Here is a 23,960-nt window from a genome sequence, read left to right as displayed (position 1 = left end):
ATCCTAATACTTCTATGCATTATTCATTTCCCTAATCCATCTCATACCAGGTTTCTCTTTCCTTTGAAACCCTTTTCTTTGTTTACGCTCAAAACATTCTTCAAAATGGCAACGCTTGCACCTGGAATTCTATTGAAGCTCCTAAACGGTTTGAACACGGGTGTGAAACCCACAAGCGAGCACCGAAGCTCGCTCTTGCAGGTCACGGACATTGTCCCTGCTGATCTCGACGAGAAAAACCTGTTACCCAAGCAAGGTTTTTACATCAAGGTCTCCGATTCATCACACTCCATCTATGTCAGTCTTCCCTCTGACCAAGATGACTTTGTTCTCAGCAACAAAATGCAGCTTGGTCAGTTCATCTATGTCGATAGATTGGAACCGGGGTCACCGGTTCCGGTAGTCAAAGGGGCTAAACCACTCCCCGGAAGACACCCTCTTGTTGGGACCCCTGAACCGTTGATGGGTCTGAGAGAAAAGGGAGGGAGAACAGAACAACACAAGCCTTCGTCCACTTCAGCCCCTAGAAGAGGTTCTTGGGGAAATAATAGTGTTGGTCCCGATGGCATTTCATCTCCCATGGTTTTCAAGCCTGTTAATTTGGATTTTGATCAGTGTACCCCAGTGAAAAGTTCTATGTCACCAATGATTAGAGGGAGAGTTGGATCAAAGGAGGGAACTCCAGTTTCTGGTATCAGATGCTCTGTTGGTGGAGGGCTTCTTGCAAAGATGACAGATGCTAAAGGAGAAAGCCCTGCATTGCTTAGAAAAAGCTGTGTGGTAGCCACTTCTTCTAACACAAAATTTTCCAGGAGCAGGAGTGTATGTGAACGAGAGCCTAGGATACCTTTAAGTCCCTTCAAGTCATCTGTAGGTACATTGTTCCTTCCTCTTTGATATTTAAAAAATGCTTAGTTAACAATCAATGCTTAGATAGACTTTTATTAAGTGATAAAGTTTTAATTGTAGGAAAAGAAAAGTGGCACTCCCCCACCCCGTTTGAGAAATGCAAGAGTAGCAACTTCCATCAATGTTGCTGGAGATGCTCACAATCAGGACTTGAATGTGTCTTGTCAACCACAATCTCAATCTACAACTAATTCAGCTTTTGATAACTGCAACAATCTTAGCCTCCCCATGAATTTACCAGGAAAGCTGAGCTCGCTGGGGAAGGTAAAAAATTTAAAAGCCATTATTTAGTCTTTCGCATTGGTGTATCTATAATCATATTTATTTTATGTTGCTTGGTTTTTACATGATAGGAAGCTGTACAACAAAGAGAAGTGGCTCAAAAGATTGCCCTTCAAGCATTAAGAGATGCTTCAGCTACTGAGACAGTAGTTCGGTCCCTTAAGTATATTTCTTTCAATTTTACTTTATATTATCTGTGCACTTTTTGTACTATTCTTTGCCTATACTAAACTTAGCAACTGATAAATGAAATTTCTTGTTTTGTGTTGTCTTTCAGGATGTTCTCAAATTTATGCAAATCAGCTCGAGCTGATGCTCCTGCGGCCAGTTTTGAACGGTTTTTGGAATTCCATAACGATATTGTACAAGCAGTTAGTGATATGATGTCCATTCAAGCAGCTACTTCAGCTTCAGAAGTGGCTCAAAAATCAGATAAACAAGCTAAAGAAGAGTCACAGGTTTCACATGTAGTTACGCACAATTCCATGGACCAATTGGGTAATTCTGAACCAAACTCGTCAAAAAGAAGGTATGCTATGTACAAGTCAATGGCTGCCATTCCTGAAAGACATGAGCAGAAAACAAATATGGGGAAGCTTCTGAGATTCAGTACGAACCAAAAGGAGATTTCGGAGAAGAAAGGTTCCACTCCGCTTGCAAAAATGCCACTGGAAACTGTTGTTGAAAATGACGAGAATAAGAAACCAGTATCAGGCAGTTTGAGCAATACAATCAAACTGGGAAAGCAGATTGAAACAGAAGCTGGAAATTGGTTTATGGAATTCATAGAGAAGGCCTTCGAGACAGGTTTGAAGAAAACAAAGGAGGAAGCTTCGGTTGGGGATATTCGGAAAGTTCCTCAATCTCTCATACTAAAAGTTATAAACTGGGTTGAGGTAGAACAGTGCCACAGCAACAAACGGCCTAGTCATCCTAAAGCAGCACAGATAGCACGAAAGTTAAGGATAAAGATGAAAAATCCTTAATGTTTTTGTTCAATTGGTCAAAAATTCTTCAAGATGGTGTGTTCTGGGTTTGGAATAGCAGTTTAATTCTTATGTCACGTGCCACTTAAAGCTTTTTTAAAGTGGATGACTGTTTGCAATATTCAATATATATAGGTATTGTTTGATTAGAACTGAATACTGAGCATCAGGTTTGTGCATGTAGGTAGTTTAAGAATAAATATGAAAAACCCTTGATATTTTCAAGTAGATGATTGTTTGTAATATGCATATATAGCAGTAGTATTTTAGGTATTGTTTGGTTAATTTAATTTTATTGTTGAATAGCAGTAGATGATTTTTTTCTTTTCTTTTCTTTTTTATCAACTTTCTGAAAAAGATTCTTAAAAAACATTATGCAGGCTTGGATTAGTTTAATTGTAGAATTTTCTTTTCTTTTCTTTTCTTTTTTATCAACTTTCTGAAAAAGATTCTTAAAAAACATTATTTTCCTAGAAAAAGTTATTACCAACAATGCAAGCTCTGGCCACATCTCAACTCAGCACAATCCTATAACGATTCACCCAAAAAAAATACACATAAACATAATAATTCTAATGCAATTCTGGCACGGAGCAAGCTGGCTAGTTTAGGATAAAGATACGTGCAACGTTGCAAAGGAACCATGAAATTGGATGCTGCAACGTCGAGCAGTAAAAGAAACTAATGATATATATGAAAAAACTAAAACTAAGGAAAACCGTTTTGTTTCTGCATTTTCCATCCCTTACTTACTGTGAAACCAAATACGCAATAACATTTATAACTAAATAAATAAGGATCGCGTGTACACGCGCATAACATTTCGTTTCTTCTTTTTCCATCCCTTACTTACTCTGAAACCAATTACGCCATAACATTTATAACTAAACTAAGATATTTAGGAAAACACTAAAACTAAGGAAAACCGTTTCTTTTCTGCATTTTCCATCCCTTACTTACTGTGAAACCAAATACGCCATAACATTTATAACTATATAAATAAGGATCGCGTGTACACACACGCATAATACTCGAGTGAAAAAAATGAATGTCATCTTGGCGGCACCGTTTGACGTTCATAACGGCCATTTCAGAAAACTTGCCGTGTGCCCGTGTCCATAAACTCCTTTTAATTTTTCATTTCTAGCTGATTCAGCTTTCGCTTCAGCTTTTCTTTCTCTCTCCTTCTCTGTAGCAAAACCTAGCAGCTACACTAGACTTTGCTCCATTCTCTGCTCTTCTGCCTCACTCGATGATCACTGACTCTGCCATGGCTGTTCCTGTTTCCACGAACGACTCCGTTTGTCTCGAAAGGAAATTCCTGAAACACATTCGCGACAACGTTCACGGCAACATCTTCCTCGAGCCGGTTATCGCTTTTTCCATTCTTCGTTGAAACTTTCCTTCTCGAATAATAATGCGTTTCTACTTAGATTCTCTCTTTGTGCGTTGATTCTATAACTTTGACTCTTTGCGTGAGATTGATTTTTTATTGTTGATCTAGCATATATTGAAGTGGATCCTGTGTTGTTAGTCACTGAAAGAAAATGTGGAACTCTATAGATGATTTTGATGGACTACTAGAATAGTAGAATATGTGTACACTACTTGAAAATGATTGAGTTTAAGCTGCTTAGGTCAATGCATTCATTGTAAATCTTGTACAAGAGTCAGCGACAGAGATTAGAAAAAAGTAATATATGTACTCCTTGAATCAGCTAGGGATGCTTTTTTATATGGAATAGTAATGTTTGAAGTTTACCTGTAAACATAATGAAATTGTTGAATGACGTACTTTATTTAGTGGCACTTAGCTGTCCGGATTGTGTGGTATTTTATAATCATCAAATAAGTATGCACTTTCTTTTGATTCAAAAGTGCAGCCGAGTTTTATTTTTTAATTTTTATATTTTTGCTATTGATTTGCAGATCTTCTTGAAGTTTGTTGACACCGAACAATTTCAAAGGCAAGTATGCCTTACCAAAAACAGAGTCAAATAGTTACGGCGGTTAATGCACTCTGACTTATTTTTCTTCTTCTGTTTCTTTTTTTACTTTTTCAACTTTGTTTATTATGCAGACTTCGTGATTTGAAGCAACTTGGTGAGTAACGAATGAGAATTATTAGAGGAATATATGAGTAGAAAATAATTAGATGTGTTTTAAATGCATATTTATAGGAATGATTTTATCATGGAAAATCATAGTAAATCTTCTTAGCTTCCCTTAGCCCCTTCCTGTTACAAATCTGCTAACAGCAGTTTTTATTTCTGTGCTTTTGCATGTTAGATTGGTTGGCTATAGCTGTAATAAGCATAAACCATAAAGATAGATAGATACAATAGATATTACTTTTCCCTAGTTCAATAGTTGTCAATCAAGCAAGCGTTTTTTGAAACAATATAACCAATCTCATTTTAAATGAACCTAACTTACGAACTTATGTGATCCAGGCCTAAGTCATATGGTTTACCCTGGGGCTGTACACTCTCGTTTTGAGCATTCACTGGGCGTTTATTGGCTGGCTGGCAAAGCTATTGATATCATTAAAAAATACCAAGTAAATATACTTTTTAAATTGTCTTATTTAGATACTGCTTATGAGTTATGAGATTATACTGCTAACCAATCATTTCATGCTTTTAGGGCCCAGAGCTTGGTATTGAACATTATGATGTATTGACAGTAAAACTTGCTGGTAACTGACATCTGTACCTAATTAGTTCTATGTTTTGTTTGATCTAATTTGATTACTTTATTATTAGTTATATCTGTGTCTAGGATTACTGCATGATGTTGGTCATGGGCCCTTCAGCCACACTTTTGAGCGTGGGTTCCTTCCCCTGGTTCTTAATGGCTCCACTTGGTAAATCTGTTGTTCTGTATAAAACATGTTTTATGGGTTGCAATACTTGCATTGTCTATGAAAATGTGTTCTCTTTATATACTAATATGTAGATAATAGGCACATGAGAACTGTTCTTAAGCTTGTATCTATTTTTCAATAGTCAAAGAGAGTTTCAATCTTTTTGTGAGTTCTATTCCAAGCCAAGAAAGATTATAATAGCCAAAAGCAGATAATCCATTATTCCATTATGTTGAATGACCAAGAATATTGTGTGTCCAATTATTGAAATAGCATATTATTTTAGTAGATGACCTTATACATGTGGAGTTTTGTTGTAAACTTTGTTGCTTTACTTTCATTTTTCTGTTAGAAGTTTCATTAGCAATAGTTCCCAAAAATTGTAGTTTGAGACCATTATAATTTATGAACTTTGAGATCATAAGAATGTCTCATATAATGTGTCATTTTAATCTAGCGATTAATTTGATAGTTTTTATGATTCTTTATTATGACTGTTTCATCCCTTTTATTTTATTTTCAATATCAAAGAATCGCAAAACCACTTTAAAGTTTCAAGAACTCACGTTTATTGTTTACAGCAGAAATCAGCAATTTGATAGGAAGCCAAGATGACATTTTCCTAGGCTTGTAACTGTAGCAAAATTGCTCTTCTCTGACACCTTATCTTATAGCTCATTTAATATATTACTTTTTCACATTCCTTTGACTTGAATATGACCATCATAGCTCTTCCTCTGCGATATATTACTTGTTATTATTTTGACTTTGTAAACAAAATATTATGTTTTCTGCAATAGTTTATTGCCTCTGTTGGAATTAACTAGATCTTCACAAAAATGTAATCATTTATTTTTGGAGAATCCATCCTTTTGAATTATTAATGTTAAGACTTTCAGGTCTCATGAGGAAATGTCTGTGAAAATGATTGATCATATTGTTGATCAACACAATATTGATGTGGATGCTGAACTCCTAAAAAAAGTGAAGGTTAGACTGTAATGATCACATGAATCTTCCTCAATGTTTCTTTATGTGGTTTTTCAAAACTGAAATTCAATATGTTAGAAATGTCTGTTCTCTTGATACCCTTCAATATGACAAACAAATGCTTGGGGATCACTGATGCAGTCTGTTCTTCCAGTGCTGGAAGTGTTTTAACTTTTAATGAACACCTTTCTGTAAAGCCTCTACTTTCATTATTTATGTTGCATACTAAAAATATTCCACTTCTAAAATTTTTAATTTTGCTACTTCTTAGTATGTAGACAAGAAAGAAGCTTTGATGCATTTCATTTCTTTATGCAGGAAATGATCACTTCTAGCTCTGACCATCCTGCAGAAAGAGTAAGTCATCTTAGTGTCCAAGGGTTTCTTTTGATTATTATTATTATTTTATTGATGCCATACCACTTTTCTTAACATTATTCTTATACTAATTTCCTTTAAAAAAATGTCTTATGTAAAGGAAAACAAGTTCTTGTATGATATTGTTGCAAATGGTCGCAATGGAATTGATGTTGACAAGTAAGTTGATTTTTTCTGCCTTTCTTTCTTCTCTTGTGTAACTATTATTGCTGCCCAATATCTTGAAGGTAGAACTATAATTAATTCAACAATTGGCAGGTTTGACTACATTGTTCGTGATTCACGTGCTTGTGGCCTAGGGTGCAACTTTCAGCCTGAGAGGTGTTTATTCTATTTTCTGTGGCTTTATCCTGTTGTGCTGGATGTTCTGAGTTTGACAATTTGCACATCACTGCATAAATGCTTGCTTCTTCTTGAAATATGCAGCACTGACTTCATTCCATGGCCGTTTTCTCTAAATGGGGTTGACAATTATAACTAACTTTAATTTTTATTGAATCTGCAGATTAATGGAGACCATGCAAGTTATGGATGATGAAATATGTTATCGTGCTAACGATTGTTAGTATTTACTGAAAACTTAATATCATTATTGTGTGAAAGACTGGAAGTCAATTGTACATTATCCCTGTTTGATATGTTGGTCAGATCTGACAATTCACAAGTTATTTGCAACCCGAGCTGATTTGCATCGAACAGTCTATACACATGCAAAAGTAAAGGTGAGTGTTTTCGCAAAATTTAATGATATGAAAACAAATTATTTTTGTGTTTCAAAGAAAAAACATATTAATTTTATGTTGTTTCCTTTGTCAGGCAATAGAATTAATGGTCGTAGATGCACTGGTGAAAGCAAATCCATATCTTGATCTTGCATCCTCAATTTATCAACCATCTGACTTTTGGAAGGTCTAGAGTATATTGCAAGTTTTTGGTGTTGGGATTTTTTTATTTGGCCTTATGGAACTGTCACTCTTTCTTAAATTTCAGTTAGATGACTCAATTCTTAAAATAATTGAATCTTCTTCCGGGCAAGAGATGAAGGAATCCAGAGACTTGATCCTACGGATCCGCAGAAGGGATCTATACCAGGTACTCTAGCTGATAAATTTTTGAGTAGGGTTCCTTACTCCTTACCTCTTTTTCTTCTGTGATTGTCTTTTTGATTGGAGGAGAGAATTTAATATTCATGTGTAGATATACCAATAATACAAGCTTTGAATATGCTGACAAGTTGATTAAACCATATCTTAATTTTTGTAGTTCTGCAATGAATTTTCTGTTCCAAAGGAAAGACTGGAACACTTCAAAAGCATAACACCCCAAGATATTGTTTGTTCCCAGGTTGAAAAAAATCATATGTCAATAAGATTAAATGTCCATTTTCACTCTGTATATCCATTATATGTTTGTATGCTTTCTTTTTTTGGGTGGCTTGCGATACTCACAATATCTAAATGCCAGTTTTTTTCTGAACAGACAAATGGGGTTACTATAAAAGAAGATGATGTCGTTGTGAGCAATGTTAAAATTGATTTAACACGTGGAAGGGAAAACCCTCTTGAAAGGTACTTGCTAAAGAAACAATTATTTGAGTTAAAGAAACAATTATTTGAGTTAAAGAACTTCGGTATTACTAAACATTTGCTAACTCCGGACATAATATGACAAGTGATCTTTCTTCTTTTATGCATGCACTTCCTGATCCAGAATTAAATTTTTCAAGGTACTGAATTCACTTATATTCTCCAGAGTCATCTTTCTATTTTTTTAATACATTGATTAATAAATACCAATTATTATTTCTTAACTAGGAATTGTAACTATTACAAACTGTGAACACTTTCAGCAAGTTATCTTATAATGGTGTATGGCAACTAGCTGCAAATCTTGTGGTGCTGATAAAGTAATATTGTACAAAGGCAGACAAAAATAGTAAAAATTTGGAGGAAATATAGTATCTGTAATAAGTTTTTTATTTTGGTTCAATAAGTGGTTAGGAGGTGATTACAAGTGCTGACTTTTGTCATCCTTGTAAAAAGCATAATCAAGTCATAATATTTCAAATTACATCTTGTATGGTAGGAAGTATATGCTTATCACTACCATTTATAATTTGTTAAAATTGTTTTGGTTCCTAGTCTTCTTATTGCATGAAGTATACATGGCAGTGGGCTCAACAACTTTATATTATCGTATCAGGACTATGAGAGCAAAGAAAAATTTCCGATCTCAGACGACCGCATCAGTCATTTGTTGCCAGCATTTTACGAAGACGTACTAGTGAGAGTATACAGTAAGAAGCCTGAGCTGGTTAGTAACAACAAAAAGAAAAATAGTACCTTCACAATTCGGAATTGTTTCCAATATGCACTTTATGCCCAAGAACTGATTTTTCAACATTAATCGTAGGTGGAAGCTGTTTCTTCAGCCTTTGAAAATTATCAGATTAAGACGTTCGGAAGGAAAGCACAAGTACACGGAACTCCTTCGAAGAAACGCCATACGAATGGAATCCACTACTTGAACAATCTTCATCATACGCCGTGAGCGGCTCATATGTCTGGCCGCAATAACAAATATAGTAGTTCATATCATGCACTCTACGTTGCGTTGTCTAGAGTTTTTGTGGGAACTTTTGTACGTGCCTAGATCTTTTGTTTTGTACGTAAGTGCTGACGGATGTCTCTTATTGGTTATTTTGCTAGGACAGAAAATTTCAATCTGGTAAGAAAAAGCTTCCAAGCTAGTAGATTGTTAGCAATTTGATGGTTAGTATATGATATGAAGGATGCTATTGATTGTAACCATAACTAAAAAAAGAAATGAAGGATACTGTCGAGGAGTTCTGTATAAGTAAATATCATCCATCTTAGACCGCTACATTCTATTTCTTGGGACATAATTTGCTAACCAAAATATTGTTGGGTCTTTGGCAAAAATGGGAGATAGGAATATTGGAATCTGTTGGGCTTTTCCTCCTTAAATGTTATCAAGGTCCAATGTCTTTGCCTGGCTCAAGAAATTCTAATATCTGCTTTTGATATTTTAGAATATTTCCTCCTCTCTTATATATACTTGTATTATATGAGAGGTTAGGGTTAGATACTTTGAGATAATTTTAAGAGCACTTTTAGGGAGAAGTTTGAGTGTTAGACCTCCTTAGAAAAGTTTGAGAGAATATTACCATTGAAGGTGAGATTTAAGTGTACCGCCATTTGTTGGTGAAGTTTGATATTTTGTAACCCATTATTTGATTTTGAATTAGTGTCTCGTGACTTTTTTACCTGTTCACATTAGAAAAGGTTTTTTCGCGTTAAAATCTTTCGTGTTTTTCTCTGTCTCTCTTCTCTCTGTGTTTTTAGTTTTCCTGTTGCGCTGGCTGACCTAGAGATATACGCTGACCTCTAATTGTGATTGCCGAGCTCCGAGTTTGCATGTGACTTTCGCAAAGGTTTATTAGCTGATATTGAGGTATCAAGTTCTTCCCAATAAAATCTACTTCAAATAATTAACTTTGGACATATCTTGTTTATTTTTGGCCAAAAGTTTTAACTAATGCACAATGCCATATGCCTATTAATTCTTTTGTTATCAATGGCGATTGGGATTTGACTTGTTTAAGAAAATTATTCGTCAATATGAAGTTAACAAGTTTAAGCAAATTCCACCGCCTTTAAATATTTGTAGAATATGAAAAAAATTCTACAAAACCCGGTATCAAAGGTTAGCATTTCTGACTTGGAATAGAAGTAATCCCGAGTGGTAAATAGACATAAAAGGTTAGCATTTCTGACTTGAAATAGAAGTAATCCCAAGTGGTAAATAGACATAGTGTGGCATAACAAGTTCAAATCAATGTCATTACCTGTGATATCTTGCAGTAGTTATGAATTGCCACCTTGCTATATTGGGTGGAAGAATATATTGGCTGCAGTCTATTAATTGGCATCTTAAGTTCGATTGAAGTAATAAATGGGCTATTACATGTTGACATCTACATAGATGGCTTAATTTGGAGATTTACGACCAAAAATTATGTTGCCACCAAATTCAATTTGATACCTCTCTTGAAATATAAGAATTTGTTTATAATTAAAACTTACAAGTCAGGATTTTGCACAAATCCCAAACAAATTATAATAAATGAGCTTTCATTGTATTAAAACATAATAAATCGTATGTTAGCTCGTATAACACTACATTCACAAAATTCACCTAAAATTACTAGCACGACAATACTCTTAAATTTCATCTTTTGAATTTTTTTTAATAAGATATTATGTTTACTTTTTTTCATACATGCTCTACCTATTTCTTTCCATCATTATTAGATTATAGTCTCAATAGACATTTATCATTTCTTTTTTCTCTTTAAGATTGTGATCTCCCGAAAAAGAGTGAGTAATATAGACATAATATCCTTTTTTTTTTAAGGGATAACTTCATTTTCACCCCAAGTGATTAAATGGTTTATCACTTGATCCACTGTGCTTTCAAATTTGTCACTTAGACCCAGTGTTTAAAAATTCGGCCTAGCCATCGACTCGACCGATACCAGGGGTCACAGGGTCACTTCGCTGATCCGATTTTATATATTAAAAAATTAAATATATATCCTATATGAAAAATTCAAAAAAAGTCAAATCACCCATCATCAAACATTCAAACTATACTTAACGTAATTCAACCAATTATTCAATATTACACAAGTTAATCAAAGTATCAAACTATCAAAGTATAAAACACATATTCCAATATAGTTAATGAAGAGTTATATCATTAAACTCAGGCCCTCTTTGTCCTTCTCACGCACCTACAATAGCATGTGAAAGGAGATCCCCTACTAAGAAAGCGACGGAGGAGAGGCGGCGGCACGACGAATCAACGGTGGGAAGAGAAGAACCAGTACAGCGAATGAGATTACCGGATCAATGAGACCAGGTTTGGGTATGGGAGAGAAGATTGGAAGAGAAGAAGAACAATGATTCAGATTTCAAATTTAGTTCTAGATTTAAGCATCAACGAGTTTTTATTTTATTTTATTTCTTTTACACACCAAACGACGTCTTTTCGTGTGTAATTTTTATTTTTTAAACATGCAATGATCCTCTCTGGCCCGGGTGTCCCAGGTTCAACCGAGGGGTTTTAGGGGTCAGAGGGTTCAACGTTCATCCAGGGTCTAACTGCTGACCACAACCCTCAAAGAGAGGGGGTCGGTGACCCGGCGAGGTCGATCCCAGGGCGGGGTTGGATTTTAAACCACTGCTTAGACTCATTGTGATTACAAAGAAGTATCATTTAACCCCTTGTGATTTCAAAGTATCACGTATAGTCATTGTGATTATAAAAATGTATCACTTAGATCCCTTGTGATCTTTTATACACGCATGCGTGCACACGCACACACACATATATATATATATATAATCTTTTTTAAAATGTATTATATAGATATGTGATTAACGATAAAACTAAATAAATTATTTTATTTTATTTGAATTAAATTCATGAGATGATATGCATTTAAATCTTGTGGTATTATATTTTTATAGTAAAAATAAATTTAAGCTAAATATTTATTTATTTATTTCATTTGATATAGTTATAATATCATATTATATAAAATAAAAGTTAGAAAAAATAAAGAGTTTTATATTTATAAGGTCTAAGTGACATATTTTTATTACCATGATAGATGTAAGTGAATGTTTGAAGTCACATAAGGTTAAATAATAAATTTATTTAACCACGATAAATATGAATTATAAGTTTGAAACTATAAAAGATTAAGTAATATATCATTAAATCACAAAGGGATAAAAATGATATTTTCTTTCTTTTTTTTGGGTAAGCAAAATTTCCCTTTTTTAAAAGCACTTTTAAGAAACTTCTAATATTTATATAGAGAAAAAAGTATCTAATCTTACTTTAGATAATTCTGTCTAATGTTCATTGAAACGACGTTATTTTGGGATTGAAAAATAAAAAAATTAGAATGATAAAGATTATTATAACCCTGAAATAAATTAAAATTTCAAAAATACTATAATTTTCGTCTCAAAACAACATTGTTTTGGTGAACATTAAATAAAGTTATCTAAAATAACTTTATAAAAAACAAACCCATTTATATATTTGAAAATACTTGTTACATATTTTGACCTCAGCAATTCAAAGAACAAAAAAAAAATAAAAAAAAATAAAAAATGAAGAAGAAGTAAAGCGTGTCACATTTGTCTACTAAAAAAAAAGCTGTCACATTTTAGAGAGATTTATTAAATTGCGCGAAGCAGGGGATCACACTCTACCTACTTAAAACTTAACGGAACCAGCCTACGGAAACAGAGACGTCAGATATAGGGCACTGGAAGATCATCAACCATCTTAAAAACCAATTTCACCTCTCACTCTCTCAACCTCAATTTCACATAACAATGGCTGATTCCGCCTCTTCTCCTGCAACCCATGGTCTAGAACCCGACCCGAAACACTCTGAATCTGGAGCTCCTAACACCATCCACAACCAATCCGATCCAGTTCTCCCATCAACGCAATCTTCAGCACCATCATCCACACCCCTTGCGCCAAACCCTAATCCCAATCCATCTTTAGCCTCTCCACAGTTACTGCCGCCTCCGCCGCCTACTATATCATATGCTGCTGGGGTTCCGCCGCACGTCCCCGGCGTTCTCCCTCCGTCAATGCCGTCATTCAGGCCGCTGGCTCCCCAGTTCTCTCCCTTGCCCACTCCAGGTGGCGCGCCAAACCTAACATATCAAAATCCAGCTGTTCCGCCGCCTGGTGTGGCCAGCGCTGCCGCGCCGGTTCCGCATATGCCACCGATGTTGTCGTATCAGGTTCCTCCCGGCCAGCCAACTAACCCGGCCCTGCGACCGTTTGTACCGTTGCCAAATGGTTACGCAGCAGCTCCACCACAGGGGACCATGACTCTCCCGGGTGGGTCATTCCGTCGTATGATATTTTATTGTTTGTGTGATTGAAATTGATTTTAATGCTTCTTCATTGGTTGTTCCAAGGTTTTGGACTTTGGAGTTAATTTTATCGATGTGTTTCTTTATTACTTGCGCCGTGATTAGCTCTTTAACTCTGTGTGACATTTTATATTAGTGATGTGAAATGTGTGGAGACTGTTGTTGAGTGTGTGTAGTAGCACTAAAGAAGACTGTTTTGGCTTTGATTGATAGCTGTAACCTTAATTTCAAGTCATGGTTTTATAAACGGGGATGAGTTTTTGTTTTTGTTTTGGGTGAGTTTGGAGAGGTTTAGAAAGTTCTTCATGGTTGGACAAGGGGTATCGATGACAGGATGTTTTCTCCTACAGTGTCTTGATTGATTTCGGTGAGAAAGGTTGGAAGGCTTCATATTGCTTAAAGACACCCCCCTCTACAACTCATTTTTTGGTATGCACATATTTGCCTGGTTTTTTGCTTGTCTTTTACTAAAATTGGAAATGAAGCTTGCACAGAGTGATATTAACAATGAAAAAAAAAAAAACATTTGTTCTTTTGTCGATCTAAATAATGTATGGTTGTGTCATGCTCGTTTTAGTAGGCCACTTTCTGCTAGTTATAAGAGTACTTTCCCTTCAATGGTTTTATGAATTCCAGAAGCCGACCATGTTTGCAACTGAATGCACGTTGACCTTGTGTCATGAGGTATTGCAATCTTTTCAATTCTCTTTTATCTCTATTGCAGTTTCATTCCATTTTATATGCTGCAACATGGGCTGCTATATAAAAAAACCTCATAATTCAACTAGAATTTCTTCTTATTAAACCATGCATGCATGAGATTATGAAAGTTACTATTCGCAATTGGTGGATGGGATAGTTTGAGAAGCCTGCTATATTGCAAGTGGTCACCAAAGGTAAGCACTTTTAACACATCCGTGAATTTCAAACTTGCTAGTATTTCTTATTGTTATCTTCAGGTTGTCATTCAGCTGGTGATTGTTGGCTGTGCTTCCATCTCTATTATGCTTTTGATGTGTGGTAACAGCATTCCATTGTTTTTGTCGCATTTTTTCCCCATATATCTTTAGTGTTGTATTGATTAGTTTATGTTTACATTCACTCATGGCGTGCTCTAATATATCCAGCATAGATGTTTTTCTTCTCTGTTCAGGAATTTCTCGTTATCCCCCTCCATATGGAACAATGGTTCGTCCTATATACCCTCCACGCCCTCCTGGAGCAGTTAATGTAATTCCAGTATCACGACCACCTGTTGCAGGGGTCCCTCCAGTTCGCCCTATTATGCCTCCTGTTGTCAGACCTGCGGTTGCTCCAAGTGTTACTCCAGCTGAGATGCCACAAACCACAGTTTATGTTGGCAGGATTGCACCAACTGTGGAAAATGAGTTCATGCTCTCTCTCCTTCAAGTAAATTTCTAAGTTTTGTCTTTTCTCTGGGGAGGGATGATTTTTTAATTAATTGTTCTCTTTCCAACCTTTCATTATATCTACTAGACAATATGCATTATTGAATCATTGGGTATAATTATAAATACGCTGATTGTGTTATTTCTTTGAAGTTATGTGGAGCTATCAAGAGCTGGAAACGTCCTCAAGATTTATCAAGTGGAACTCCCAAGGGTTTTGGGTTTTATGAGTTTGAGTCTGCCGAAGGGGTTCTCCGTGCCTTGCGTCTCCTTACTAAATTGAATATTGATGGGCAAGAACTAATGGTATGTCTTCATCTTTTATTATTTTTTCTTTGTATTTTATGTTATACTGCATTTAAGTCTTCGCCTTTTTATTTTACTGTGAGATTGAAGTAATCAATATGATATTTTGCTTTTCGGCACGACTATTATAGTCAATGGATCTGAGTCATTTTAATGATCTGAAATTTGATTGAATTACTTGATAATTGTTTGCCACTGGTAAGTAAACAGAAAGGTCGGTACTTCCTTTGTCGTGTAATGGTTTCTTGATATCCCTTCAACATGATGGTATGTGCTTCACATATTCCTGTGGAATTTTTCTTTTGTTTGCCTTTTATTTTTAAGGATGGGAGGGTTTGTTTGTGGAGGATATGTAAAATCTATTATTGGCATCAATCTGAGTCATTCTAGTAAGAGATTTGGGCCTAAACTAGTCATCATTATTTTCTTACAGGTTTTTCAGCCTATTTGTTCATTAGTCCTTACTCCTTACTTACAGACTCTGAAACTGACTGGCATTTTAAATGAGAATTTGCTTTAATATGTTATATTTTTGCTATGGCTTTACATAGTTTTCGGTTTAAGGTTTTTTTTTTTCCGGGGGGTGGGTGGATGGGGAGGGCAGCATTTGGAAGGTTTCATGAAGCGAAGACCCATGTTCCTCTGTTATACAGGGATCTTAAACATTTGGCACATACCAATATTCTGATGTTCTAACTTTCTCCCAAATATTTGGGAGTTGGGACACAGCTTAGAGTGAAGAATGAAATATTTATTAGTTATAATTGGAGTTTTGGAAACTATTTCATTGCATAAATCATGCTTTTTCATTAATTCTACGTTTAGTTGGTATATAGCTTATGTTTTAGACTTGACTGTTTGCTTTGTGCAATGGAGGCTGTACTCTATAATTGAACGTTCTTACCATTTTGGGCATTCATATAAATTCCTCTTATTGCATCAGCAACTTTCCAAATAAAAAGTGTACAAAATTTCTTTGAATAAGGCACATTGTTGTTATTTTAAAAGTCATGTTGGCATAAATTATTTTCTTTTCCCTGGTTGTACGTCCGAGACTTTTAGTCATTTATCTGCTATATTTTGCTGACAGGTCAACGTGAATCAAGCTATGAAAGAATACCTGGAGCGCTATGTTCAGAGAAAAACTGAGAACTCGAAGAAAACAGAAATTCAGGCAGCAAGAGTTGAAAAAGACGATGAAGCTGAACAACCTCCTGATGCAAAGGAGAATGCAAAGCCTGATGTAGAGCACTCCAATAAAGAGGATAATGATTCAGGGAACAAGGATTCCCACGATGTGGCAAACTTTGGAATTGTCACAGATGAAGATAGGGAAACTGATCGAGAGGCTTTAGAAAAGATCACGAAGATGATTGAGGAGAGATTGAAGACCAGACCTTTGCCTCCACCACCTGCACAGCCACCTGGTGATGATTCTGTAAATTTAACTTCAGAGCAACCTGCTACTACAAGAGATGGAGAATCTGATGTGGATACAGAGAAGAATGGTAAGGGAAAAAGACTTCGATTGCTATGTCTATTATCTGTTTAGTGTTGACACAACAGGGCTATATTTTACCATCAGAATACATTTTGTCCTCGGAGACAGTCCTATCTTCTTTTTTTCTTTTCTTATCTTATCTTTTTGAAATAATTATAAGGAGCTTTGCTTTTCAAATTATGTAGAAACAGCTGAAGATAAAAATGAGAAAGAGGCAAACAGTGATAACAAACCAATCAATGAACATGATAGGGCTGAGACCCCTGATAGAAGACATGATAGGAAAAGCAGAGAGAGAGACCGAGATAGGGAACAAAAACGAGAAAAAGAAAGAGAACTTGAAAGATATGAAAGAGAAGCAGAGCGGGAACGTGTTCGGAAAGAGAGGGAACAAAGAAGGAGGGTTGAGGAGTCTGAGCGTCAGTTTGAAGCATATTTGAAGGAATGGGAGTATAGAGAAAGAGAGAAAGAGAAAGAACGCCAGTATGAGAAGGAGAAGGAGAAGGAAAGGGAACGCAAACGGAGAAAGGAGATACTTTATGAAGAAGAAGATGAGGATGAGGATTCTAGGAAGAGGTGGCGTAGAAGTGTGCTAGAGGAGAAGAGAAAGAAGAGGTTGCGTGAAAAGGAAGATGACCTGGCTGACAGACAAAAAGAAGAGGAAGAAATTGCCGAGGCCAAGAAGAGAGCCGAGGAGGATCAACAATGGAAGCAGCAGAGAGATGCATTGAAGCTATTATCAGAGCATGTGGTAAACAATGGTGATGAAATTAAGGCTATTGAAGAGATTACTAATGAACTCAAAAGTATTGTTGCTGAACAAGATACTGTAGCTGATTATGGTCTTGAAGTTTGTATTGGTAATTTTCATAAATATTCTCAATTTGCGTTTTCCTCTCTCTCTCTCTCATATTATTAAAGGTTGTGATGCTTTACATGACAGGTGATGGTAATTCACTAAATGGCATGAAAGATGAAGTGGCCATGGCATCTGTTGCTACAACTGATACACAGTCAAGTGAGAATGCTCCTACAAAGAAGTTGGGATTTGGTCTAGTTGGGTCAGGGAAAAGAACAGCTGTCCCTTCTTTTTTCCATGAAGAGGAGGATGATGATGCACACAAGGACAAAAAAATGAGGCCTTTGGTTCCAATTGATTATTCAACCGAGGAATTGCAGGCTGTTCAAACTACTGCTTCTGGGCCAACTCCACCAAATTTGGCTGCTGCTGCAGAATTTGCAAAGCGTATATCCGGTACCAATTTCAAGGAAGAGAAGCTGGATGGGGAACGGGATAGGAGTAGGCGTTCAAATGAGAAGTCTAACCACCGGGACAGGGACAGGATTGACGAAGATAGCACTCACAAAAGAGATGAAAACAAGGAGAAAATTCCTGACCGTGGCCGGGATCGGGATCATGGGTGTGACAGACTTAAGACTTCTGATAACAGAAGGCTTTTGGATGCAAAACAGTTAATTGATATGATACCGAAGACCAAGGAGGAGTTGTTCTCATTTGAGATAGACTGGACAGTGTATGACAAGGTACATGATCCTTTTCTGCAGATTTTGAACTGTGTAATTATTTGTTCCTGTACTAATCAAAAACATATTTAAGCCATTTGTTTTGTGCTTTTTGGGAATATAGAAACATAAGAATATAAGAATGACTAGAGTCCGGAGAGGGACCTTCTCATTTTTTTAGGAAATTAATCGATGTTCTATTTTATTTTATTTTGAAATTTTATTCTTTAAGATTTCCTTTATTTTTTTCAAAAAGGTTGCACACTCATACAGCTCGTGTTTTGGGGTTTGCCCTTTTTCCTCATACAGCTCTTGCACATTAACTTTTTTAACGTTCAAGCTCCTTTTGTTTGTACAGGTTTTGATTGTTTCGGTTTATGTAGGCTGAATAGTAGAGAAGGTAGTTTTATGTCTAAATCTTTGGTTTTATATTATGTTCTTTTTCAGCATCAATTACATGAAAGAATGAGACCGTGGATTTCAAAGAAGATCAGAGAGTTTTTGGGTGAAGAAGAAAATACATTGATAGATTACATTGTCTCCAGCACACAAGAACATGTGAAAGCATCTCAAATGCTAGAGCGTCTTCAGATCATTTTAGATGAAGAGGCTGAAATGTTCGTTCTCAAGATGTGGAGGATGCTTATCTTCGAAATAAAGAAGGTAGAGACAGGGCTTGCTTTGAGGTCAAAATCATGATTTGTTGATTATTGTGTTTCCTCCTTCCCTTTCCTTTCCTGATGGATTCATATTTTAACCACCATCCCTTGGTATGTCTTCACCCTAAGTGTAAAATGGCTGCCTAAACATAAACGCTCTAATGTAATTTTTCAGTCTGTATTGTTTCAAGATTCAATCAATCATCTGGATAAAGCCCCGTTTTCTTTATGCATGAGAATCCGGTGGCAATTTTTGTCATGTGAATAGTTAGAACTTTGGTTTTGTTGATGACAGTCCTAGACTCCTGGTCCTTTCATTTTTATTTTTATTTTTTTTAAAGAGAACAGTCCTTAATCTTGTGTTAAGAAATAGTGTCATCAAAGATGGTATGCCCTCCCGTATGTAGACCAGTCAAGATGTTGTTTAAAACTGTCAAACTTGATTTTTGTTACCTGATTATTTTTCTAGAATCTTATGACTGGTTTGGTCACACTCGTCGATTCAAGGTGGCTTCTTTGGTGTACCGTTGGTAAAAGGATCACAGGTGGTTCTTTTAATCTTGCTTGCTATACAGATTTTTATAAATATAAACTAGGTCTTTTTATCATTTATGTTTCAACCTTGCATTTAAAACTCTGCTTGAACCGGCTGGTTCAACCTGAAAATCGGTAAACTGGTACCTTTGCCGGTTCGAGTTACAAACTGGATCGGATATGCATTCAAACTGTTTTGGCTCGGTTATAATCGGGTTCAACCGGCCAGTTTTGAAAAAACAGGGACCCACTGGGTTGTTAGTAATACAGCCGCTAATGGTAGAAAAGCAATGCAAGTTGGTACAATTTTATCCGAAAAGGTTTATAAATTGATTTCTTTTTCATGTCCTGGTTGACGTGGAACATAAGCTTCCCACCTTTGACCAGATATATTGGTAAGCTCTTTCCCACTCAGTGAGAACAGAACGAAGCCTGGAATTTGCCACTGCCTGAAGCTTTTCTCCTTGTTGCTTGTGAAGTGGTTGCACATCCTGGAGCAATCTTCTTGTCATCATCCTCTTTTTTTGTCTCCTCGTCTATGATTTTGGACATTGTTTCTGATGTAGGAACTTCACCTTCTTCATTTCCAACCTTGTTGGTCCAGTGCAAGTGCCTCTTGGAGGGTATGTCTTGAGTGTCTTGAGGGGTTAAGGTTGAGGTGGTATCCATGACTAGTGTCTTCATCTGACAAAGGAAAAAAACAAGCTTTAAAAATGGTTGGTAAAGAGAGACAGAGACAGAGAGAGAGAATAAATCTGGTTTCTTCTTTTTACTATCTGGGATAAATATGTTGGGCTTTTAAGTTTAATTAATTGATTCTTTGTAATTCTAGCTATCTTCCCCTTTGATATATTGAGTGCAAGAGAATCCTGACAAAAGAAACATATGCAGCCCCAACATCCACGGTTTCTTGATATTAATTCTTAATTATTCTTGGATCGATATTTGTTAAATACATTAGTTTTGATTTTCTGTTTGTGAAAATTGATATACTTACTTGGGTTGTTTAAGTTAATGCCATCCAAAGTATTCAAATTTCATGTCCATGACTTGTTTGAGGAAATGCCAAAATCAGCATTTGTTATTATTTTAAAATCCAGTTGAACCACTGACTCAATGATCTAGTACTTTGACCGAGTCGATAACCAGTCCGAGTTTTAAACACTAGTTTCAATTTTACATTTATTCATTTATTATCTGTCATTTTATCTTACTCAATCCTTGAGAGAGGCATTCTTGGAAGCTACGGTTACTACCACTACTAGCGCCTGACTGATGTCCAACACCATCTTCTCTAACCCACCACCGTGACTAGTGTTGTCTTTACCAAATCTGAAGCTGCACCTGAATTTGATGATCGCGGTCATGAAGTTCAACAGGCAATACATAATGGAATCCATGAACACGGCACTTGTCAACACCCTCAACCGAATGGTCATCGAAAATAGTTCTCTAGCACCATTGCCGGCCCGCATGATGTGATAGGTAAAAAATATTGAAGAGTTGATCATATGTATTAAAGGAAAAGAAAAAAGATCGAATGTAAAATGAGAAAGATGGGGGAAAAATGAATATATCTAGCATCAATGAGAATGTTATGATCCGAGACCAATAAGAAATACTTGTATGGTATACTCCATTCCCAAAGAAGTGTTTCTTTTTTTTTAATCTCAGATCGTAGTTTTCTGACAAGTACTTGTGTGATGTGAGATTAAATACTCGAGTACTATTACACTTGGAAGACCCTCTCAACATTTTTTTTCCCCAGAGGTTTTAACTTTGGTCTTTTTATGGAAAGCGTGGTTTCTTGCCAGAAGAAGTATTTGACGTCACACCAAGGATAGCACCCAATAAGCAAAATGCCATCTGCACAGCAAGTTACATGGCCTGGAAAGGCACTTGATATCTCGTTACAAGCGAAATATTTTACATTTGGTGCAACTGAAATAAGGGCTTAAAACTTTTGTCTTGGAGACAGGAAAAGAAGGGGAAAATCTGAATATTTTCTTGATTAATAATAATAGACATGATACAGTTTTATTTTATTAATACAGACAAATGAATTACAATAATTTGTACAAGCTTCATCGTTAAAAACAGAAGCTGATCAAGTTATTAGCTCTCTAAAACATGAGCTAATATCAAGAGTAAAAATAACAAAATAACAAGCACATTTATACAACAGTATCTAGAATTCATAATTTTAAAACAAATCAAAGAATACCCAGGTGGAAAAAAATACTGGGTTACCACACATGAATGGATTGTTCTTGTGGAATAGCTGAAGTCTTGAATCCAGAGGGCCTCCTTTCGTAAAAATCATGGAGGACCCTGATGAGGGCACTGGCCTTCTTGCTTGCTCGAGACGTGCCTTCACTGATTTGGGAATATAAAGATCCCATAAGAGAAGGGTTCTTCACTAACTGAGCAACCACATCTACTCCTCCATTTATTGATAGAGAAAGCAATAAAGACACGCAGTGCTCCTTCCCCACCCTTGAAGTGGAAGAATTCAAAATTTCAACCGCTACATGCAAAGCTCCAAATTGAAGAATTGCTAATGTTCCATCACTTTTCTCTGCCAGACTTGCTAGAATTGCTAGCGTATCTGTGACAAGGTCTTCTTTTTCACATGATTTTAAGATGTGAACGAGTAAAGGAATTGATCCAGCAGCAAGCACCCTCCTATGGTTTTCAGGGTGCTTTAGGAGGCCAAACATCGCAACCAAGCCATTCTTTTTACCTCGATCAGAACCATCTTCGATGAGCCTGATCAATGATGGGATTGCTTCTGGTTCCTCCCCTATCAATTTCCCATACTCAGCATTTGAAGCAAGGTAAAACAACACAGCAGCAGCATGCTGACGAGCTTCAATCTTTAGCCCCTTCTTTAATACCCCCACAATCAATTCCAATCCACAATTCTCAACCATCTCATCTCTGCTCTTGTGGCATTTTGAGAGGTTCAAAAGGGCTGCAACGGCATTCTCTTGTGCCGATGAATCCCTCGATGAAAGCAACTTCAACAAAAGAGGGACCGAACCAGCTTCCACCAAACAAGACCTGCTAAAAATGCTTGTTTTGGAAAGAAGCCTTATCTCAAATGCAGCTCGGTTCTTCTCTTGTACTGCTCCATTCTCAAGCCTGCCACTGAGAAAAACAGCCACCATTTTCATGGCTTCCTCTGCTGCTAAACTTCCAGGCTGAACTGTCCTAGTGATGTCACGATTCCGACGACCCATGTCAGCAGCAAAAGGAATCCCATTCTTAAAGCAATACTGCTGAATCAACCTCCGAAGCACTAAGTTTGGAACCAATTCAGTGCTGCTAAGCCTTTTACCTGTCTTGGGACATATTGCATTTCCACTTCTGAACCATTTGAGAATTGAAGAACGATCATAAGTATGACCTGTCTCTATTGTCACAGGATCACTCATCAAATCCAGAGAGATTGGACATCGAAAATCATCAGTGTTGAGGCAACTCAAATTCATCTCACTCTCAATTCCTGCTTCAGATTTCTTGTTACCTTCTTCACCATCATCAATAACTTCCATCACCACGCACCTACAGTAGCTCATGAACCCCATTAAACTGCTCAAAAAACCCACCTTTCTCTTTCCCTCATTCAACCACTCAAACCCAATTTCACCATCCAAAAACTTCACCTCCTTGTTACACTCACTCCACCTACAAACCCCAATATAATCAAGAACCCACTTAAGATCACCCTCATTCGGAGCGACCCGGTTCTGAAACCGGTTCAAAACCGACATAACAACCATCACAGCCCGTTTATCATCGGGCTCAACTTCAAACCTACCCTTCCTCGCTTGCTTCATCAGCAGCACAACCTGCTCTCTTGCTTCCTCCGAAACCTCAACAGAACCGAAAGGGAAAACGTCCAGAGCCGTGGCCATGGATCCGGATAAGACCCGAAACTGATTGGCGACCCGCTCCGACTCCATTAACATCAGCAACCGGGCACCCTCTCGAGCAGAGTCTTCCAGCAAGAAACGAAGCTTCTGGAAGGCCAGATGGAGCTCCGACAAGATCAGGGTCGCCGGATCCGGTAGACCCGACTTCAAGTCTCGGATCTCATAGAGGAACGGTTGGAGAAGCTGAATCAAACGAACGGCGTTTCTCGCGTTTCGCTTGTTACATGGGAAGAATCTATATTGGAAATTCGAAATGTCGTGAGAGAGAGTGATGAGAGAAGAGACAATGGTAGAGAGAGAAACGTCCTCGCAGGGATGAACCGCCGGGAACGACAGTATCCGGCGATCCGACCCTTTTATTTTTCGGATCATAGAAAGAAAGAAACAAAAGAAGAAGTTCAAAGGTTTTGTGTTGGGATTTAAGTCGTTGAGTTTTGTTTTGTCTTGCTTTCATGAGGACGTAGGTTTCGGATATTTATAAGAAGGGAAGTGATGGACACGTGTCGAGATATGGTTTGGTGTTGGACCTGCTGTTAATGGAGGCACGTGGGGTTTTGTGGATCTGTGAAAATGAGGTTTCGGAAGAAGTGACGCGTGGCGCGATAAATGTGGAAAAATATCGTGCTTTTGAAGGTGCGTGGAAAGATAGAGTCGACAGCAACTGAGGTTTACAACGTGGAATT

At 36.8% G+C, this 23,960-nt stretch overlaps 4 protein-coding genes across 10 annotated transcripts; 3 read left to right on the top strand and 1 right to left on the bottom strand.

Annotated features, from left to right (window-relative positions):
- Positions 1–105: 105 nt before the first annotated feature.
- LOC133303708 (uncharacterized) lies at positions 106–2,177 on the top strand. Its single transcript, XM_061503667.1, has 6 exons — positions 106–870; positions 970–1,072; positions 1,106–1,173; positions 1,263–1,354; positions 1,469–1,729; positions 1,802–2,177. The coding sequence occupies exons 1-6, from the start codon at positions 106–108 to the stop codon at positions 2,175–2,177; spliced, it is 1,665 nt and encodes a 554-aa protein (XP_061359651.1).
- Positions 2,178–3,447: 1,270 nt separating this feature from the next.
- LOC133303657 (uncharacterized) lies at positions 3,448–8,961 on the top strand. Its single transcript, XM_061503605.1, has 18 exons — positions 3,448–3,546; positions 4,107–4,144; positions 4,258–4,280; positions 4,631–4,737; positions 4,824–4,875; positions 4,959–5,043; positions 5,943–6,033; positions 6,512–6,570; positions 6,670–6,732; positions 6,917–6,972; positions 7,060–7,133; positions 7,228–7,320; positions 7,402–7,503; positions 7,675–7,755; positions 7,891–7,979; positions 8,122–8,137; positions 8,614–8,724; positions 8,824–8,961. Exons 1-18 carry the CDS (start codon positions 3,448–3,450, stop codon positions 8,959–8,961), a joined length of 1,377 nt encoding a protein of 458 aa, XP_061359589.1.
- Positions 8,962–12,750: 3,789 nt separating this feature from the next.
- Positions 12,751–19,492, top strand: LOC133303617 (RNA-binding motif protein 25-like). Of its 7 annotated transcripts, XM_061503580.1 has the most exons (8): positions 13,242–13,371; positions 13,757–13,835; positions 14,043–14,816; positions 14,969–15,121; positions 16,212–16,629; positions 16,808–17,482; positions 17,566–18,167; positions 18,594–19,490. In XM_061503580.1, exons 3-8 carry the CDS (start codon positions 14,511–14,513, stop codon positions 18,843–18,845), a joined length of 2,406 nt encoding a protein of 801 aa, XP_061359564.1. In that variant the 5' UTR covers positions 13,242–13,371; positions 13,757–13,835; positions 14,043–14,510; the 3' UTR covers positions 18,846–19,490. The 7 variants fall into 7 exon arrangements, with proteins under 7 accessions (XP_061359533.1, XP_061359573.1, XP_061359564.1 ...); XM_061503549.1 differs by lacking the exon at positions 13,757–13,835 and having other exon boundaries at positions 12,751–13,371; positions 14,560–14,816; positions 18,594–19,492; XM_061503589.1 differs by lacking the exon at positions 13,757–13,835 and having other exon boundaries at positions 13,237–13,371.
- Positions 19,493–21,479: 1,987 nt separating this feature from the next.
- Positions 21,480–23,701, bottom strand: LOC133303682 (U-box domain-containing protein 19-like). Its single transcript, XM_061503637.1, has one exon. The coding sequence runs from the start codon at positions 23,647–23,649 to the stop codon at positions 21,586–21,588; it is 2,064 nt and encodes a 687-aa protein (XP_061359621.1). The 5' UTR covers positions 23,650–23,701; the 3' UTR covers positions 21,480–21,585.
- Between the last annotated feature and the right edge of the window lie 259 nt (positions 23,702–23,960).

The sequence above is a fragment of the Gastrolobium bilobum genome, unplaced genomic scaffold (genome assembly GCF_033153095.1).
Source record: "Gastrolobium bilobum isolate Gb01-03AN ecotype WA unplaced genomic scaffold, APGP_CSIRO_Gbil_v1 utg15944, whole genome shotgun sequence".
Taxonomy (NCBI): domain Eukaryota; kingdom Viridiplantae; phylum Streptophyta; class Magnoliopsida; order Fabales; family Fabaceae; genus Gastrolobium; species Gastrolobium bilobum.
The sequence above is the reverse complement of the archived record's forward strand: the minus strand, read 5'-3'. Positions and strand labels throughout refer to the sequence as shown.

What these genes read in the sequence shown, in the direction of transcription:
- LOC133303617 (XM_061503549.1), top strand. Translation starts at nt 12,849, where the DNA reads ATGGCTGATTCCGCCTCTTCTCCTGCAACCCATGGTCTAGAACCCGAC. An exon ending in TGTGGATACAGAGAAGAATG is followed by an intron (nt 16,630 to 16,807) that starts GTAAGGGAAAAA and finishes CAAATTATGTAG; the next exon opens with AAACAGCTGAAGATAAAAAT. An exon ending in ACTGGACAGTGTATGACAAG is followed by an intron (nt 18,168 to 18,593) that starts GTACATGATCCT and finishes GTTCTTTTTCAG; the next exon opens with CATCAATTACATGAAAGAAT.
- LOC133303682 (XM_061503637.1), bottom strand. Translation starts at nt 23,649, where the DNA reads ATGATCCGAAAAATAAAAGGGTCGGATCGCCGGATACTGTCGTTCCCG.
- LOC133303708 (XM_061503667.1), top strand. Translation starts at nt 106, where the DNA reads ATGGCAACGCTTGCACCTGGAATTCTATTGAAGCTCCTAAACGGTTTG. An exon ending in TCAGGACTTGAATGTGTCTT is followed by an intron (nt 1,073 to 1,105) that starts GTCAACCACAAT and finishes CAACTAATTCAG; the next exon opens with CTTTTGATAACTGCAACAAT. An exon ending in ACAGTAGTTCGGTCCCTTAA is followed by an intron (nt 1,355 to 1,468) that starts GTATATTTCTTT and finishes GTTGTCTTTCAG; the next exon opens with GATGTTCTCAAATTTATGCA.
- LOC133303657 (XM_061503605.1), top strand. Translation starts at nt 3,448, where the DNA reads ATGGCTGTTCCTGTTTCCACGAACGACTCCGTTTGTCTCGAAAGGAAA. An exon ending in ATGTTATCGTGCTAACGATT is followed by an intron (nt 6,973 to 7,059) that starts GTTAGTATTTAC and finishes TATGTTGGTCAG; the next exon opens with ATCTGACAATTCACAAGTTA. An exon ending in ACAGTAAGAAGCCTGAGCTG is followed by an intron (nt 8,725 to 8,823) that starts GTTAGTAACAAC and finishes CATTAATCGTAG; the next exon opens with GTGGAAGCTGTTTCTTCAGC.